We start from the raw sequence: 17356 nt of genomic DNA on the forward strand, positions 1-17356 counted from the left end.
TTGGGCCTACCTGTTTTTATTTATGTTGTCTGTTTTTATGCCTCCGTTGACGACGTCGCCGGTGGCATGTTTTCGGGTTGTCTGTCCGTCCATGCTAATTTTCTCTGTTTTCGCTGCAATCGCTTATCAGATGACACATTTTTCACCATATGTGCGACTTACTCATGTAGAATGTTTTAATGATAATTATGAGGTCATCGGTCATGTGGTTTGGCAGCCATATTGTTTTTAACGTAAAAACCTTTAAAAAATCTTCTTCCAAACGGCTGAACAGATCGAGCTGTAACTTTTACAATATGATCATCTATCCATGAGGAACAAAAAGTTCTTCACTTATGACATCATGGGTCACATGGTTTGGCAGCTATGATTATTATTATTTTTTTTTTTTAAAGAATAAACCTTTAATAATCTTTTCCAGAATGGATTGACAGATCAAGGGGAAACTTCACTCACATGTTCCCCAAACCTTGGGAATACTCGGGTGTTCAGAAATCATTAATAGGTCACATGGTCTGGTAGCCATATTGGATTGAACAAAAAATCTTTGAAAAATTCTTTCTCTTGAACCGCTTCATCAATTGATGTGAAATGTCAGTTATGATCCAGTAGTGATGGGGAATCTATGTTTTAAATTTCAACCTGATTGGATGCATGGTCTGGCAGCCAGAATTATTTAATATTTTGAATCTGGGTTCAGGGATTTAAATCAAACTTGGTACAAGTATTATGATGTAATGTGGGCGGAGGCGTATCTGGTGATGTTGCGATGTCGAAGACTGCCCTTCTAGTTTCAGTCTGTTCCCATACCGACTCACTGTCTCCATCCCCTCTGTCCCATTATTCACCACCCTCACTTTAATTCCCTCCCTGTACATTCTGTTTAATAAATACATAAATAGAAATGATGAAAAACTATTTCTCTTCTCAATTTGTCCTGTTTCTCTTTCTCTTTCTCTTAAATTGGCAATTTAAAAATCTTCAATCTTCCCACATACTTGCTTCCAAACACCTTTCTCCCAGTCTGCTTTTTATTCTCTCCATCCTCTCCATCCCTAGATGACTCATTCTTCTGATTTGGTGTTTTTTGCACACGAGGTGAAATCTGAGCTCGTTTCCACCTCATAAACCTGAGTTTTCTGAACCGGATTTGTCCTGTTTTTATGTTGTGTCTTCGTCAAGGTGTTTCTCGACTTTACTGTTCAATATTTCATGTTGATTTGTGTATTGTTTGTGCTATTCGTTTCGTTCATTTCGTATTATTCAAGGCCTAACATGTCCTTCCCTCGGATAGAAAGTATATATTGCTGTCATGCTTCTACATCCTCAACATTATCCTTATTCCTCTCCTCACTTCAAAAAATCAAAACAAATAAACAAAAACAAAACCTTTATTTTTCATTCCATCACGATTCTCATTTCTACTTGAATTTCCTTCTGCTTCTGGTTCTACATCCCCCTGCCCTTCTTTTCTCCAAACCAAATCTACATGAAATGTAAACACTTCTTCCTTTGAAAGCATTTTAAAAATGCATTTCAACCCTTGTATCTCCTTCATAAATGCTACACATGTTCCTCTTCTCCACCATATGTCTCTTCTTCTCCTTCTCCTTCTCCTTCTCCTTCTCCTTCTCCTTCTCCTCCTTCTCCTTCTCCTTCTCCTTCTCCTCCTCCTCCTCCTCCTCCTCCTCCTCCTCCTCCTCCTCCTCCTCCTCCTCCTCCTCCTCCTCCTCCCCCTCCTCCTCCTCCTCCTCCTCCTCCTTCTCCTTCTCCTTCTCCTTCTCCTTCTCCTTCTCCTTCTCCTTCTCCTTCTCCTTCTCCTTCTCCTTCTCCTTCTCCTTCTCCTTCTCCTTCTCCTTCTCCTTCTCCTTCTCCTTCTCCTCCTCCTCCTCCTCCTCCTTGGTGATTGATCCACCAAATCTCTCCCCCTGCTCATGCAGTGCCCTGTTTCTCCATGTCTTCAGCAAGCCATCTTATCTCCTATCCCATGATCTTTTATCTCCGTTTGTCAAAGTTGTGAATTTGTGATCAGAATAGGCATCCACCCCCACCCCACTCCCTCCAAAGCTTCATGACCCCCCCACCCATTTCTTCACCCTACCTCTCAATACTTCCTCCTCACCCCACCCCATAAATGCTTCCCTCTCTTCCCCCTGTAAAACGTTCACCCGCATTTCAAATTATAAGCAAGATCATGGAATCTATCATTGCAGTTAATGTCAAATTCTTCCTTTTATCCATTGGCTTGATCCCAGATCATCGGTTTCAGACCCAGTCATTCGCTGTGGAAACCAAGGCTTTTAGGATCTCCCACGATGAAGCTGAGTCTTTGGGTCTCTCAATCTCTCACTGCAGGCAGGTGGGTGGTCTTTCTGTCTTCTTCGTCTGAAAGGTCGGTGGTCTTTTTTTTCCCCCTTTTTTGTATACATGGTCGAGGCTCATATGAGGGCTAACAAACAACACACAGCAAGGGGGGGCATTAGACAAGAGGGGTGGGAGAGGAAAGGACAAAACAGTGGGCAACAGACATTAGGAGATCTGTGGAAGGGAGAAAGATGGGGTGGGGAACACAGGGTATGCAAGATGGACATCACAGGGATTTTCAGGAAGGAAAGCAGGGAATTTGGAGGAGGTGGGTTTGGGGTGGATTAATGGGGGTAGAAAAGATTGTGGTTTTGGATGGGGGACGATAAGAGGTGGTGGTGAACAACAGTTTTGAAGGCCTGGAGGGAAGAATGGGATTGAACAGAGTGTAGGAGTTTATTAAAAGTTTTTGTAGTGTAGGAGTTTTTAAGTAGGAGTGTAGGAGTGTAGGAGTTTTTAAGAGTGTGGGAGGAAAAAAAGAGGAATTAAAGAGTGAAGGTGAGCAGTGATTCGTGATTTTCATAGTTTTACCAGAAGGGGGTTGTTGGCGGACCTTTTATTGTCCTGCCGAAATATGGTGGGGACAAATCGCAGACAGGTAGAATATTTTTGTTAATATTTACCTGCCACATGTCCCCACCTCCCCCTTGATCTCCTTATCATTCTCACTTGTACTCTGCTGTTGGTGTTGCACATCCATTTTGTTCCCTTCCATTCTGCTCTAGCTCTTCCAGGAGCTTCAATCATGTACATTATACAAAAAAAACGTAATTCATTTATTATGTTGCCAAAACGAAGTTTTTGCAAGATATGTTAGTCAGCTTGTATGTTTTTTTAAATTTTTTATTTTTTTGTTTGTTTGTTTGTCTGTAATCACGTATAAAAAATTCTGCAGAGCACAGTTATCATTGGAAATTTTTGTAACTTCGCATATCAGAGGCCTATAGAGGTCCCTTTCAGTGCACAAAATTTTGAAGGTCAAGGTCAAAGGTCAAGGTCACTTTGTCGCAAATCAGGGGAGTCGACGAAACCCCAAGGTCAAATTTTCAAGTTTTAGGAACCATATCGTGTAGTACCTCAAATTGAACACCTCGATGAGTGCTTTCTAGATATGTCAAGCTTGAGACATGACGTCATTTGGTGACGTTATGAGGCAAAAGCATATTTTTCATGATTACTCTGTAGAACGATTCTCATCGGAATCTCTCGTAGGCAGATATTCCTCAAGGAGTCGCTCCTGGTGGATAGCAGCTCTGTTCACCTCATTGTGACCTTAGTCACACGTGGTCACCTTTTGGCAAGATGCAGGTCACCCTGCGGGTGACATTGGTTTATTTATTTATTTTTCAAAGCAACTTTTGTTATGAAATGTGTGCATTTTTGGTGTGTGTAGATTTGGTGTACCGATGAGGATAACCATGGTATCATAAGTTGCTAAGGATAATTTATCCATATCGTTTGAGACAATTCTGTCTAATTCCAGCTGAAGTGTTTTTTTTTTTTAATTCGTTTATTCTAATCCCAAATCTATTTGTTGCATCTATGGTTCTGCATGGATATAATAATGTCTCGATTGAAAATGGTGAAGTCATTGTTCTGCTTCATTCTCGAGGTTGGTTGACTGTCTTTGTTCAACCTTCGAGGTAAAGACCTTCTGTGATGATGAGAATCACCTTTTATCAGTATTATTTCCCAGATGCGGCAAAACCAGCCGGCCGTGAAAAATGTAATCCACTCATTCTGCTGCACTTGGATTCTCCCCATGCTCCCTACCCTGCTTCTCCCAACTCATCCTTGTTGGTCTGAGATATACTTTGCATTGGCCAGTACATCGATTTGAAAATACTGCAAACCAAACGTTCTAAATATGGTCCGACTAAACTTTAATGCCCTGCCAGTACTGTATTAGTTGTTTACACTCCAACCTTACTGTTTCTGTATTTATTTGATTGGATTCTTTCTTTTCTTTGTGGGTTAAGTAAGTCCTTCCTTGATTCTTATCAGCTTACCACTGTTTCCAAAAGGCATGTGGTTTGTAGTTATTTGGAATAGGCAAACTAAAAATGATGTGCGTCGAGAAGCGTATTCATCGATTGAACTATTTTATTTTAAAACGAGCACATAAAACCCGTCGCTTTGCTGACGAGAATATTGAGAGGTGGTGGGGGAGAGTAAGAAAGGTATTAGGGAGTGGGGAGAGGATAGCAAAGAAAGGGAGGAGGGAGAGTGAGAAATGGATTAGGGAGTGGGGAAAGGATAACAAGGAAAGGGAGAGGGGAGAGTGATGCTTCACCGCATGTTGCCAAACACTCTGGGAGGTCGAGGGGATGGGAACGAAGATTATGGGGTAGCAAGGAGGGGAAATGGGGGGGGGGGTGTTCTGCAGTTGTGTTTTGTCATGGGACTTGAAGGGAGGGGCGGTGGAGTTTGACTTCCATTTTGGAGGAGGACAAGCCGGGAGGCGACGATGGTTCACAGGCATTATTGAGGAAGCCCTACCATAAAAACCTATCTCTTCCGTCAAAATTGACCAAATTAAATCGGATTTTTATATGTTTTACTTCTGGACATTACGCACAGCTTTTAGGAAATGAAATTGCGAGAAAAAAAATCGAGAAACAAAATAAAAATAAATAAAAGTTCAAGTGGGCGTGTCTCTGCCCACAAGGGTCGTGGGACGCCCTCATACAAAAAGACACAACTGGACCATGATATCTCGCTTGTGTCCAAGTTTCATCAAGATCGCATCAAATGTCATGGAGCTATGCTCTGGAGAGAGTCACAGACAGACAGACAGACAGACAAGACAGACAGACAGACAGACACATACACAACGAAAATAGTGGTCACTGCTTGCACCTGTGTCCAACATGAGGGGGGAGGGAGGAGCAGGGGCAGGGGAGATGGTCCCATCTGCCGATATTAGTACATGATTCAATGAAATGGGGTATTACAAACAGCATGTTCAAACAGGATAGAAAAACCACCCGTCACTTTCAAACAGCACATAACCATTTTTAACGAGATGGGCTTCCCTTGAGGTATGCGACTCGAACTGCGGCTGTCACCCTGTTTCTTTGCTCTGGAACTGGATCTCTTTGAAGGAGCACACATTGTCCTTCGATGCCTAGAGTGCGAAAGACCGCACAAACCGAAAAAACGAACACTGAACACTCCAGGCTCAAAACAGCACAACATGATTATCTCCAAACCACAACACAACCAACTGTGAGAACTTATCACAACCACCCATTGTTTATCATTTCATGAAAGTTGAGAGGGTGCGTGTGCGTGTGTGTGTGAAAGAGAGAGAAGGTGGGGGAGTGTGGACAAACAGAGATGGAGGGTGAGATGGATGCAGTGAGGGAGGGGATGAATGGATGGAAAGTGGATTCACAGCAAGTTCCACAGTTGTTCATGAACATAGCTCCACTCTGAGTGAGCATGATGTGGAAGGAATGAATGAATGAATGAATGAGTTCCCACCTGGTGTTCCTTCGTCTGCCATTACATTCCCTATAGCATCTGCAATGAGCTTGGGTTTTGGAAACAACTCTTCCCTAATTACCTCGAAAATACTTCACCAGGGGGTGAAGGAGGGGTATTACTTCACACCATCTCCAGGAGGGTCCTCAGCATGACTGTTCCTCGGTGAAGGTTACATTATAAACTTTTGTCAGATATAACCAAGACAACAGAACACACATTTATATGTGTACGTACTTCATTTACATTATCACCTAACATTGTCGTGATTGTCAATTTGTAATTTTATTTGTAAAAATGATAACAGCTATGATTTTAAAAAAAGTCATTTACACCACTGTCTACTGTCTCGCCATGGCCTACAAACATCGTCTTGGTCCATCCATCCATCCCTTCCCTCCATTCCTCTCCTCCATTCCTCTCCTCCATTCCTTTCCTCTATCCATCCATTCCTCCATCCATCCATTCCTCCATCCATCCATTCCTCCATCCATCCATTCCTTCCTACTGTCCAACCGTTGATGAGGAATGTCAGGCTTGACACTGTGAGGTGCAACACAATTGGTGGTCGATCAATGTATTTTTGATGCTGTTGTGCAGATCTACTGTGCAGAGGCACAGTGTGGGTACTTTTGCCGTGTATCACTATGGCTTGCAGACGAACATCCAAGCAGCTTGTAAAGTGCTTGCCAAGTGGCTTAAGCACTCAAGCAAGCATTCCAAGAAAACCATTAATAAGGAACAGCAGGCTTGACAAGCGATTAATGATCGCCGAGCAGTCATATCAAACGCTGCCCGGAGATGTCCGTCTGAAATGTCAATGTCCAAATTGGACAAATGAAGGTTTTTTTTTAAATTTAATTTAATTTTTTAGTGGTCAGAACTGCTGTTGAGGTCAATTAATTAGTTAAAATTTTGAAATTTGGCTTGATTTAAATGACTCTTGAGGTTGTTGCATTTGCGGAAATGAAATAAAGCCACGAATGCTGGTGTTTATAAGCATTGCAATGTATCCAGTGATTCCTAAGTATGATGTTCAGGCATTCAATGATATGAGTGAGGAAAGTGGTGGAGGGGGGGGGGGGTGGAACTTCATTGTTAAACTATTATGGCCTGTTCCAAGCCAAGACATTGTTGAGCAGGCCAAAAACAATGGCGAATTAAGACCCCAACAAGGGAGAGCGGGCTGACCAAGGATGATGCCTTCATGAAAGGATAATTAAATAAAGCTGGTATTTATCTTCAAAAGGGGTGTTTTAATTTATCCAAACACTCAGTTTTCATTCATGCACTCCCTTGGAGTTTCCTTGGTATGCATGAAAAGTTTCAGGCTGCTAGGTTTAATGGTTTTGGAGTTAATGGAGGAAACGTGTGACACACACACACACACACACACACACACACACACACACACACACACACACACACACACACACACACACACACACACACACACACTTATTATATATACTGTATATCTACTGCCATTGGATCTTTGTCAAATTGGAGTTGAACTTTGGAAAAACTGTTCTGAACAAATGTTCCCTTTCGTACTTTCATTCTCTCTGTCCCGTTTTCATGACTTGCAGAAGGCTTAATATAATGACCTTTGTTGTCATCTGCCTAAGTATTAGGGGTGAGAAGGTGAGTGGGAGTTGGTGGGGTGAGGGCGAGGTTGGAATGCAGAACTTTTAACCTCCACCATTGTATGTTAAACGTTTTCCTTCCACTTCCTTCCTTTATTATTTATCTCCACTATCTCCTTTCCCTTGTTCGTCTTTGCCAGTTGGGCTGCTTGTTATATTAATTATCAGCACTCGTACACATGGGGTATACTTCTGCTCTAGCCCAAATCGTATCAACAGGGGTCTTTTTTGGACCCGAGGCCCACATTCTGATGTGTTATTTCTATATTAGTTCAACGATGTATTTCATGTTTTATTGGTTTGTTTACCTACAGTATACATTTACAGTATGTTTACACCTACAGTATGTGCCTTGGTAATAAAAATATGTGATGTTTTAACATCCCACCTTGCTGCACAGAGTTACAAGCAAATCCTTTCTGTGGTCCAAAAAGACCCCAGTTTTCATTAATTTTTGTTTTTTTTTCTTTGCGTATTTGATTACTTCATGTGATATTTGTATTTAGAGATTCCTCTAAAAAATTTTATGCTTATGTTTGCTTACTTCATCATTAAAACGTCATCCAATCAAAATATGTTTACTCATTGATGTGAAACTTTAGCAGATTGAGCAAAATTTAGTGCTTCCGAGTTGGGGTCATGTCCACAGTTGCCAGGTTAATTTTAAATTTTATATTTATATATATTTTTAATGTTTGTTGGTTTTATCCATAAAACACCATGTAGACAGGAACAGTGTTGTTTAAGACGAGCATTAATATCGACTTGTACAAGTTCATGTGACCACTGTACATTGCCCATTTTGTGTAGTGGTTCTTGGTAATATCCTGTGGAGGACTCGATATCCCTCGTAACTCCCCTACTCTCGATTCTTCCCTCTTCCTTTTTCTTACTTTTCTCTTGTTTCCAATTCCCCTTCCCCCTTCCCCCTTCCACACAGGTAATATGTATGTTGTCCTTGCCAATATGCATATGATTTCAGGTTTAACTGCTATGAGAAGTAGCCTACAATCTTTCAATCTCTCTTCTTTATCTGTCATGTGTCTGTCATGCAGATTGTTTTGTTGTTATTTTCATCCCCCCCCCCCTTTTTAGGTCATATCTAACGAGATGACCGAATAAAGCCGGACCAAATGTCCGTCCGTCAACAATTTTTCTTTCCGATCTTGATGAAACTTAGTATGTGGGTAGAGGTCGATGAGTGTGAGCACAACGATATAACTTTTGTCCGGGTTCAAGGTCAGGGTCAAGGTCACGAGGTCATGTCAGTTATCAAAATCGCCATTTTCAAAACCTATCTAGTCTGCCATTCTACAAGATATTCGGCAACTGTTTATTGATTACATGATAGTAAAAAAATATTATCTTGTATCTAACTGGACAGATTTTTGAATTTCCTTCCCGTTTAATCGTCACGTGATCTGGAAGATGGTCAAAAACGCCGATGCGATTCGCAAAGAAGGAAGGAAGGTGAAATGAAAGATAAATATAAAACACATTTTGAGCCTTTTATATTTATACATTTTCCGCCGAAGGTGCAAAAGTTTCAAAACCCGAAATGTAAACATCAGCATTTATTTTCAAAATATAATTTCGTGCGTGCGTGCCAAAATGGCGAGTCATCTTTAACCGAGCTGCGCGTTCGGGCTGCGCGGTTCGAGCTGCGCAGTTCGAGCTGCGCAGTAGTCTTCGGTCATAACTGAACTTTGAGAACTTGTGGTATTATCGAGATGACCATCACCCCCACACGGGGATAATTTTTTTTCCTCTTGTTTGTGAAATACCCTTCTGTTCGCACTCAAAATCTGTACTTTTCCATACTCCTCTAAATGAGATGTTTAAATGTTGCTGCTTGTGTTTGGGAAGATGCATATTCAAAATGAAATACGACTCACTCGGGTAGCTGTCCAGCAATACAAAGCGATGGTCCGACATTTCAACCACCGATTGGTCTTCATGTGGGACTATGCAGATATCAAAGTTCCTGATGTTAAGTACCTTACTGAAGGGAAATGGTGAGATCGCTCGACTGCAATATGCATATGTGGTGAGATCTCGTGTTGTTTTCATCACCCTTAAGGCATCTTTCCCTTTGAAATTTTATAACTATGCCTTTATGGCCTTACAAGGTACTTTTTTGTATTTGTTTTGTAATGTTCACATGCATCATTACATGCATGTAATGTTCACACCAGTGTAGTAGCCAAAAGGTTGAACATGAAAGGAAGGGGTATTGACGGATTTATTAAATTTGGTATTGGTGTGGCGCAGACATGATGGGCCGAATGGCCTCCTCCTGTGCATAAATTCCTTGTATAATGGTTCGTTAAAGAAGGAATGCAGACTGCCCCCACCTCAATGTGCAGTCGCATGCAAGTGAATAATTACAGTTTTATATATGCAGTGCTTGGTTTATAAAGTTTCTTATACTAGCAAAGGACAGATTAATTCCCCCACTTCTATGATGTCTCTGGCTTGCCACTATATGGCACTGAATTTTTTTGTTTCTCCACTCGGAGTGGGGTAATGTGCTCGAACGCATTGTTCGAGGCCACGTATATGGCAGGAATGGAATCTGTGATGGACTTAAGCATACGCATTCTGTAGATGTGGATGCAATTTGCACGTGCTCACATCTGATTGTGGTTATATTGCCCTTGGAGCTCCCGTGAGCGAGCACTGTCGAGGATTTTTCAGGAATTATGAACAAAATGGACAGATACGGTCAGGCTGCCTGGAGATACCAACAGGGGAGGTCATGTCATGCTCAACATCACCACACTTCATGGCACGTGTACTTGCTTTCATCAATGAACGTTTGGCAAAGTTGTTTTTGCTCTCATTTTGTAACCTTCCAACTCAACATATCACTGTTCAAAAAAATACATGCCATAAGGCTCCTGGAAAGTATTTTGAGGAGAAATTAAATACGTCACCATTGTCATGTTTTGAGATACAATGACAATCAACAGAGGCAAACAGGCCTGACAAGTTTGATCTTGTACTTTGCTAAGTCTGAATGGATGACAACCTTTTTTCATACAAAGGATCAGATATACATTTTGGAATGCTTTCCTGCAATTTCTTAAGAAATTCTATTCGGAGGTTGTTCCGTGCTGTCTGCAGCGTTTCCCATAATTTATATTTTCCAAACTCTACCAGATTTCCTCTGCAGCTGCAAAATATTCACAAATAGTACATGCATGAGAGTCCCAATGCTACAAACTCACTTCGCAGCCAGATCGGTTTCATTGCTGATTGGTGAGGTATCAGTCACAGCGTAGACAGAAACGTGCACCACCAAGGCGCCCAATCGTGTACCACGTGCAATATCAATCGGTTCGTATGAATGAAAACAAGACACGATTACACGTCTCACCCGTATTTGGAGGGAATAACCAATCAGTTCTCACCGAAACAATGACCCCAGGTGGCTCGGATGATATAGATTTACTCCTCCCATGCTCTTCTTGCCGAAGAAAGCTGCATAAAGCAACATGAAAAGCTACGCAAGGTAATCCCAGTCAAGGGCTGCTCAAAGGTCAATTCTGTCAAGAATTTGCACCCATTGCATTTCAATATTTATTTGTTTGCAGAATGGAAATTAACATACAAAGGGTTCACAGTCTCCGTGTGACTACATTGAGTGTTCTGAGTGGTCACATGATCCTGTGCGACCATAAACAAAAAAACGAGGACATTTTTGCCATCATTGCTGCGTTACATTTTCGAGTTGATTTCAGCAATCTTCTTGATGTTTTACTAAAGTCTAAATAACCTGATTTTGATTGGTTAATTCACGGAGTTGCAAATGTAGGGTCAGGCAGTCTAACGCGTCACCAAAAAATATACATAAATACTCATTTAAGGTTCAGGATGCGAAGCTTGGGATCCTAGGATCCTGAGTTCAAATCCCACTCGGCTGATGAATTAATTCCAGGTGGGGTTGACTCTGCCTGTCATCCTTCTGAAGTCGGCAAAATGAGTACCAGCTTGCTGGTGTCCTGTGTCGGAGTGGCGACCCGTCCAGGATTGTGCCCAATTGCCAAGGAGACGGCTTAGGCAGCACCAACGCTCTGCACAGAGTATGGTCCCAATGTATGGATGGTTGTGATGCTCAGTCTGGCCCAATATCCTTGCATTACCACACTGGAAGAGGATGTGAATAAAGTCGGAGTTGTGCAATTTGTCTCGGCACTGTATTTGTAAAATGCCATATTGATTCTCACCAGGTATCTTTGTCACGTTTCTGCTACGGTTAAGAAAATTTGACTGACATTTTATTTACTTCATCAGGAAGCTTTTCTTCACAATGTGTTGAGTAATTACATTTTTGCACATGGTTTTCCTTCTTGGATGATCATCAATGCAATCCCTTGAGCATCATAGCGATGAATGAAAAATTTTTTTGAACAGACCATTTATGTTGTGGCCTATTGTTTATGAACAGAATGTTGGCTTTCTTCTTTTCGTGGTGGTGCAACAACAGGTGTTTAAATGTTTTTGATAATTGTTGTTCCAGCATCATCCAAGGCTATGTCTTGCGGGAAGAAACTGGAGCCTTGTCTTCTGAAGCCTCAGACCTAAGCAAGGCCCGGCTTTCACGGAAGGGAGGCATCATGGCTTCTCTTTACTCTTCTCATGCAGTCGATAGCAGACTCACTCTTGAACTGTCCTTGGAAATCAACCACAAGCTTCAGGCTGTGCTTGAAGACACACTCCTAAAGAACATCACCTTGAAGGTATGTGGGTGATTTGAGAGAAGGTGGGCATAGATTTGAAAGGGTGGGGGAGAGAGACTGAAGTTTAATTATTCTCTGCAATTTTCATCACGTTATATGTCGAGCAAGATTATACTTTCAGGTTTAAAGGTAATCTTCCTGGAAATAATTTTACGCTTCATTCTAAGCCAAAGGGCCGATCGTACGTTAAATGTTGTGCAAGCAAAATGCGTGTCTGGAAACCTTGTTAGGTGGTGATTGTGTCTTAAATGAATAAACATGTGTTTATTTCCTTATTTTGAAACTCGTGGCTCAGGATGCACAGGATCCAGGTTTAAATCCCCAAAAGCCACGTGTATTTGTCCATTATTGTGGTTCCTGAAGACGTACAATGTCTTTGGCCTGCATATGACATAAAATATGTACAAACTCCTCCATGAATCTTAGATCACTTTAAAAAAAAAAAAAAAACCTTATGCAACACAGCAGGACAAAAACGATAAAGCCTTGCAAATTGAGGAGCCTTGCAAAGGGGCTTGCCAATGACCGAGGATGGAAGAAGGAGAGGGTAATGTTTGAGGCATGTAAGTAATGCCTCACTTATCGCTGCCCCATAGAACGCTGATTCGTTATGGAGCTCTTTGTTCTGAAGAAAACTTTTACCAAAAATAAAAGAAGAGGACCCTTTATAACATGCGGTGCTCACCGATTAAATGCCTCCTCCCCTTACCCCACCCCTACCCCCACCCAATTGGTTCAGAGCGTGTGCATACAGTATAAACAATCAGCTGTTTACTCTGCAGGATGACCTTCTCCCCCACCACTGCCATGTTGGAGTTGGGAGCAGAGTAGGAGCAACGACAATCATTGGCTCGGTCGTTCGTTTTTTCATATGCAGCATAAGGCCGCATGGTGGCATCATTGGCTGAGGGCATGGCTCTACCACTGATGGAATGCTCGATTCTGGTTAGGGCAGGAATTTGGAATTTTGCCAAGTTGCCAGTGATTTCTCCCCTACTCTTCATGAAGGACACCGTGGGATTTTTAACATACACCAACAAATATTGTCAGACAGGATGCCCGTTTAAAGTCCATCCAAGGGACGGCACACACATCGATTTAATCACCCTGCCTGTAAAACCCTGGAATGACAGTTTATAGCAGGGTCAGGATTCTCACCCAGGCTAGACATCTTAAAGGCGCGTGTGCCTACTTCCAGGCCATTCTGCCAGCCCGTAGCAATGGCAATTGTTGTTTTCATTGATGTTTCTACATATTTTATGTTTTTGTTGAAACTTACTGATGTTATTTATTAAAAGTAATAGTAATATTTTTTAATGAAATATCCATTTTGAATAGTCCTATTACCAAGACACCAATGAAACTCTCGTGTGCCGTTCATGCCTCCGAAATAATGCTGTTGCGAATCCCTCTCATATAAACAATGGTATAATGACCCCTTTTAGCACATTTTAGATTCCCACACTCTTTTCCAGGAATGTATCATGAGCACTAAGTGAGATATTACTGTATCCAAGTTATTGCTGTTTAACAAGAACATTGATTGAAATGTAGATGCATTTGCACAATTTCAAATTGAGATATTGGTGCTGGTGAAATTGTTGTAGAAAACATATTAATTTGAAATTCATTTTGGGGCATGCATGTTGCAACATCGCCCGGCTTCCAGTATGACCTGAGAGGCTCTTTTGTACGTATATCCAGATGAGCGAAATTAACGTGGCTACAGCATATGTATCAAATTGCATGCTCAAAGGATAAACGATCTGCGAGTGAACGCTGGCGCTAACTGTGGACTCGATCGTTCACCCTGGCATGATTTTGCTACCCTTGTAAAACTCAATCCACGAGTGTTTCTTGTGGATGTTATATAGCCGGTCGAGAGTGATTCGCCTTTACTTGCTTCCAAATGCATTTAGCTTGAACACATGAACACAGCCACGCTTTTGAAATTGCACCACAACTTAGATATTTAACCTGCGGATAAACTTTGGTCGCCATTAGCTTTGACTTTGGAAGATTCACACTCGCATCAGTGTGCCCTGTGGATGGAAAATATGTAATCGCCACTCTCAATGCTAAGAGACAAATTTAAATGCCGCCAGGTTGACCACATGCTGGGGTTAATATGGGTGTGATGCATCGTCTGATCCGGTTGTTTTTTGTTTTTAACCGCTGGAGTGTTTGATTTGAACGCACCCACTTTTCACCCTCGCATGCTGACTCACCATTGCTGGGTCACCTTTTTAATCCGGTGAGGAATACCTGTGGTTTGTTGCCGAAGACTGCATGTCTGAGTTTGAAAAGCTTTTGAACTTTGTATAATTATATTTAAAGAATTTCTCAGTCCGAATATTTTTTGCATTGAATGACTATTGCCCGTCTCGTTTTCAAATTTCTCTTGACATTAAAATTGCACTGGAAGTTCAGGTTTCGGAAAATTTATAAATAGCAAATGGGGTTCCTGTTCTGTCACGACATTCTTTAAGAGCCCCAGGTACAACTAACACTGCAGTAACATTAATGTGAATGCCTTATTCGACCGGGGAGTGACCGGACCATGTCATCCATCGGGAATTTTCACAGTTATACAGTTAACTATAGTTTCCTTTTTGGGGGATGGGGTATGTATTGGGGAGGTGGGGGGGGAGGAGGAGGTTGGGGTTCCCAACTACTTATTTTAAAACAATGACTTTCTATTTGTGGTTAGTTGGGGCATGAACAGTACAGTGGGTTGGATGTGGTGTTTGTTGATACACTTGCTTGAATTAAGGAATAGCTTGTGGACTTGTTTCCTTCCCTTCTCTATGCTGGCACTATTTTGACTGAACCGATGAAAGGCGTCACACAGCCAGTCGTCAGCTTATTTGCTGCTGTGTTGGTTGCTGAGGACATCTGATAATCCGATCGTGTTTAGCGTTTAATCCCAGATTATTTTGTGCTGAACGGTCCTTCTTTTCACGCAGGAGAGCCTGCAGACTCTTGGAAAAGAAATCGAAAGGCTGACCAAGTTGCAGATCTAGGCAAAAGAACGATCGTTACCAAACACGGCTCGCCAAATGAAGAACCCGTACCAAAACTAGGGTGCTGGTCTCGAGCCTCTCAAGATTGCAAAGACTAACGTTCTCCTTTTTGAAAGCACTGTGGATCATGTTGGTGCCTTTTAAAATAAATTAAACAAAGTAGATTATTTTTCACCCCCTATACAAACATCTTTTTTTCTTTTCTTTTCTTTTTATTTGTTTTAGCTGCTTTTGGCCTGGCCAATATCGCGAAGCCAGTGAAATTTTAACTTCTCAGAATCGTTGACACAAAAAGATCAAGTTGGAGAAAAGTGGAAAAGGCAAGTATGAAGTAATGCTAAAACGATGTGTGGTGCTTTTAAACAAAATAAAATAATATATATATATATATCCTTCACCCATTTGTGCACATTGTAAACCTGCTATATCGGCTTCACAGAGGCATTTTATGATTGCATTGTCACGAAGATACATTTGACTCGCCTGAATGGCGCTTTTTTTTTTTTAATGAAGTGTGCGACAACTGCTATTTTCACACGGTGTTGGGTTCTGATGTATGCAGAGAGCTTTTGAGTTTGTTCGGTGTGCGAGTCTGATGTGTTGGTTTAATAACCCCATGTTTGTTGTGATCCCGATTCCACCACACGAGCATTACCCACCATCTGTCGTATCCATTTCACTTTCTCGAGCACCGCTTGCAGCTCCGTGATTGCGGCTTTCTGGGCTTTCAAATAATTGTGGGCCAGTTTTCAAGGTGTGATATTCATGGATTTCGATCATTGCTTTAAACCAGTTGATGAAGGTATGATGTGAACATAATGTAAAAAAATGGCCATTGTTTTACAAAGTAAATTCGTTTTTGTCCTTTTTGTTTTTTGGACATTCTGCAAGATTTCTGACCGCTTGAGATAAACCATCTTACATCATCACTCCTGTTGTTAATATTATGTCGGTTGTATGTTATTTGCTCATTTTGGAGCACACCGTTGTGTCACAGCGATGTAGACTGCCAACCAGTACTGAAAAATGTACATCATTGTATTTGATATTATGTACACCATTGTACTTTGTGTACAGATTCCATTTTACTCATTTGTACATAGAATCCTGTAATAAAGATTAATTTATGGGGATCAACTTTGCTCTTGTTGTTATGGAATCTTTTTTTTTTAACAAAATTTCCAGCACTCTTTGTATCGTATGTTTTGTTCACTCTACAACTAACAACAGCAAAAGTTGTCTTGCTAGAACGTAGTGAGACCTCGTCTACTGTAAGATTCCCGATGTAAGCGACACGAGTAACAGTGGATACTGGAGTGAAATTGCATATAGGTTTTCCCTTGCAATCCTGGGTTCAAGTTAGGTCATTGTTCCTTCCTTTTCTTTCCTTGGAAATTTTCATTTTAAAGGGTAATCAGTATCTGAGTTGCATTTCCTGCGCTTGTTCATGTGCTTGCCATTACTGTGAGCTTTTGGAGGGTGATCTGTTTTTCTGTCAAGTTTGCAGGAATGTCCTATTCTTCAGACATGAACACTCGTACTGCAATGCACACCGTGTGTGTGTGTGTGTGTGTGTGTGTGTGTGTGTGTGTGTGTGTGTGTGTGTGTGTGTGTGTGTGTGTGTGTGTGTGTGTGTGTGTGTGTGTGTGTGTGTGTGTGTGTGTGTCATGAGCTCTCACCTAATCAATTACCCCTAGCTGCAGCGAGGACTTTCTATAAGATTGTGTTCCTTTCATTGCTATTTGCATCTGTCGACCGCTTGGTTTATCTCGTTTATTTATTCATCACGGCTTGTCCTTCCTTACCCCTGTTCTTTAAATAAACCCGTGCAAGATCACGTGACATCCCATTGTACTTGGTCACGTGATTCACCCTGTGAGCAGAGTTAAGCTGTACTGCCGACTTTTTGATGCGTATTTTCATTTATGGACATTTATCGACAGTTTGGTGATTTTTATTTTTATTTTCCTGCAATAATGACTTTGAATTGCATCAGTTCATGTAAAATTTCAGTTTTCTAACCCACCGATAAAGTACTAAACATGTTTACGAGTGAGTTAACCAGTCATTGGTTAGAAAGACTTTTTTATGTGCA

General features: G+C 41.4%; 1 protein-coding gene across 3 annotated transcripts in view; it reads left to right on the top strand.

The window, feature by feature from the left end:
* CCDC186 (coiled-coil domain containing 186) overlaps window positions 1–16403 on the top strand; it is a 120188-nt gene extending 103785 nt beyond the window's left edge. Inside the window, exons 15-16 of one of the 3 annotated variants that reach the window (XM_085850166.1) lie at window positions 12019–12238; window positions 15205–16403. In XM_085850166.1, coding sequence (XP_085706292.1) covers window positions 12019–12238; window positions 15205–15261 — 277 coding nt within the window. In that variant the 3' untranslated portion in view covers window positions 15262–16403. Of the gene's footprint in view, window positions 1–12018; window positions 12239–13020; window positions 14876–15204 lie in introns of those variants that run through there. The other 2 variants (XM_085850164.1, XM_085850165.1) reach the window with 2 other exon arrangements.
* The last annotated feature ends 953 nt before the right edge of the window (window positions 16404–17356 follow it).

The sequence above is a fragment of the Eptatretus burgeri genome, chromosome 12 (assembly GCF_056783735.1).
Source record: "Eptatretus burgeri isolate ZD-2024b chromosome 12, Ebu_testis_v1, whole genome shotgun sequence".
Classification (NCBI taxonomy): domain Eukaryota; kingdom Metazoa; phylum Chordata; class Myxini; order Myxiniformes; family Myxinidae; genus Eptatretus; species Eptatretus burgeri.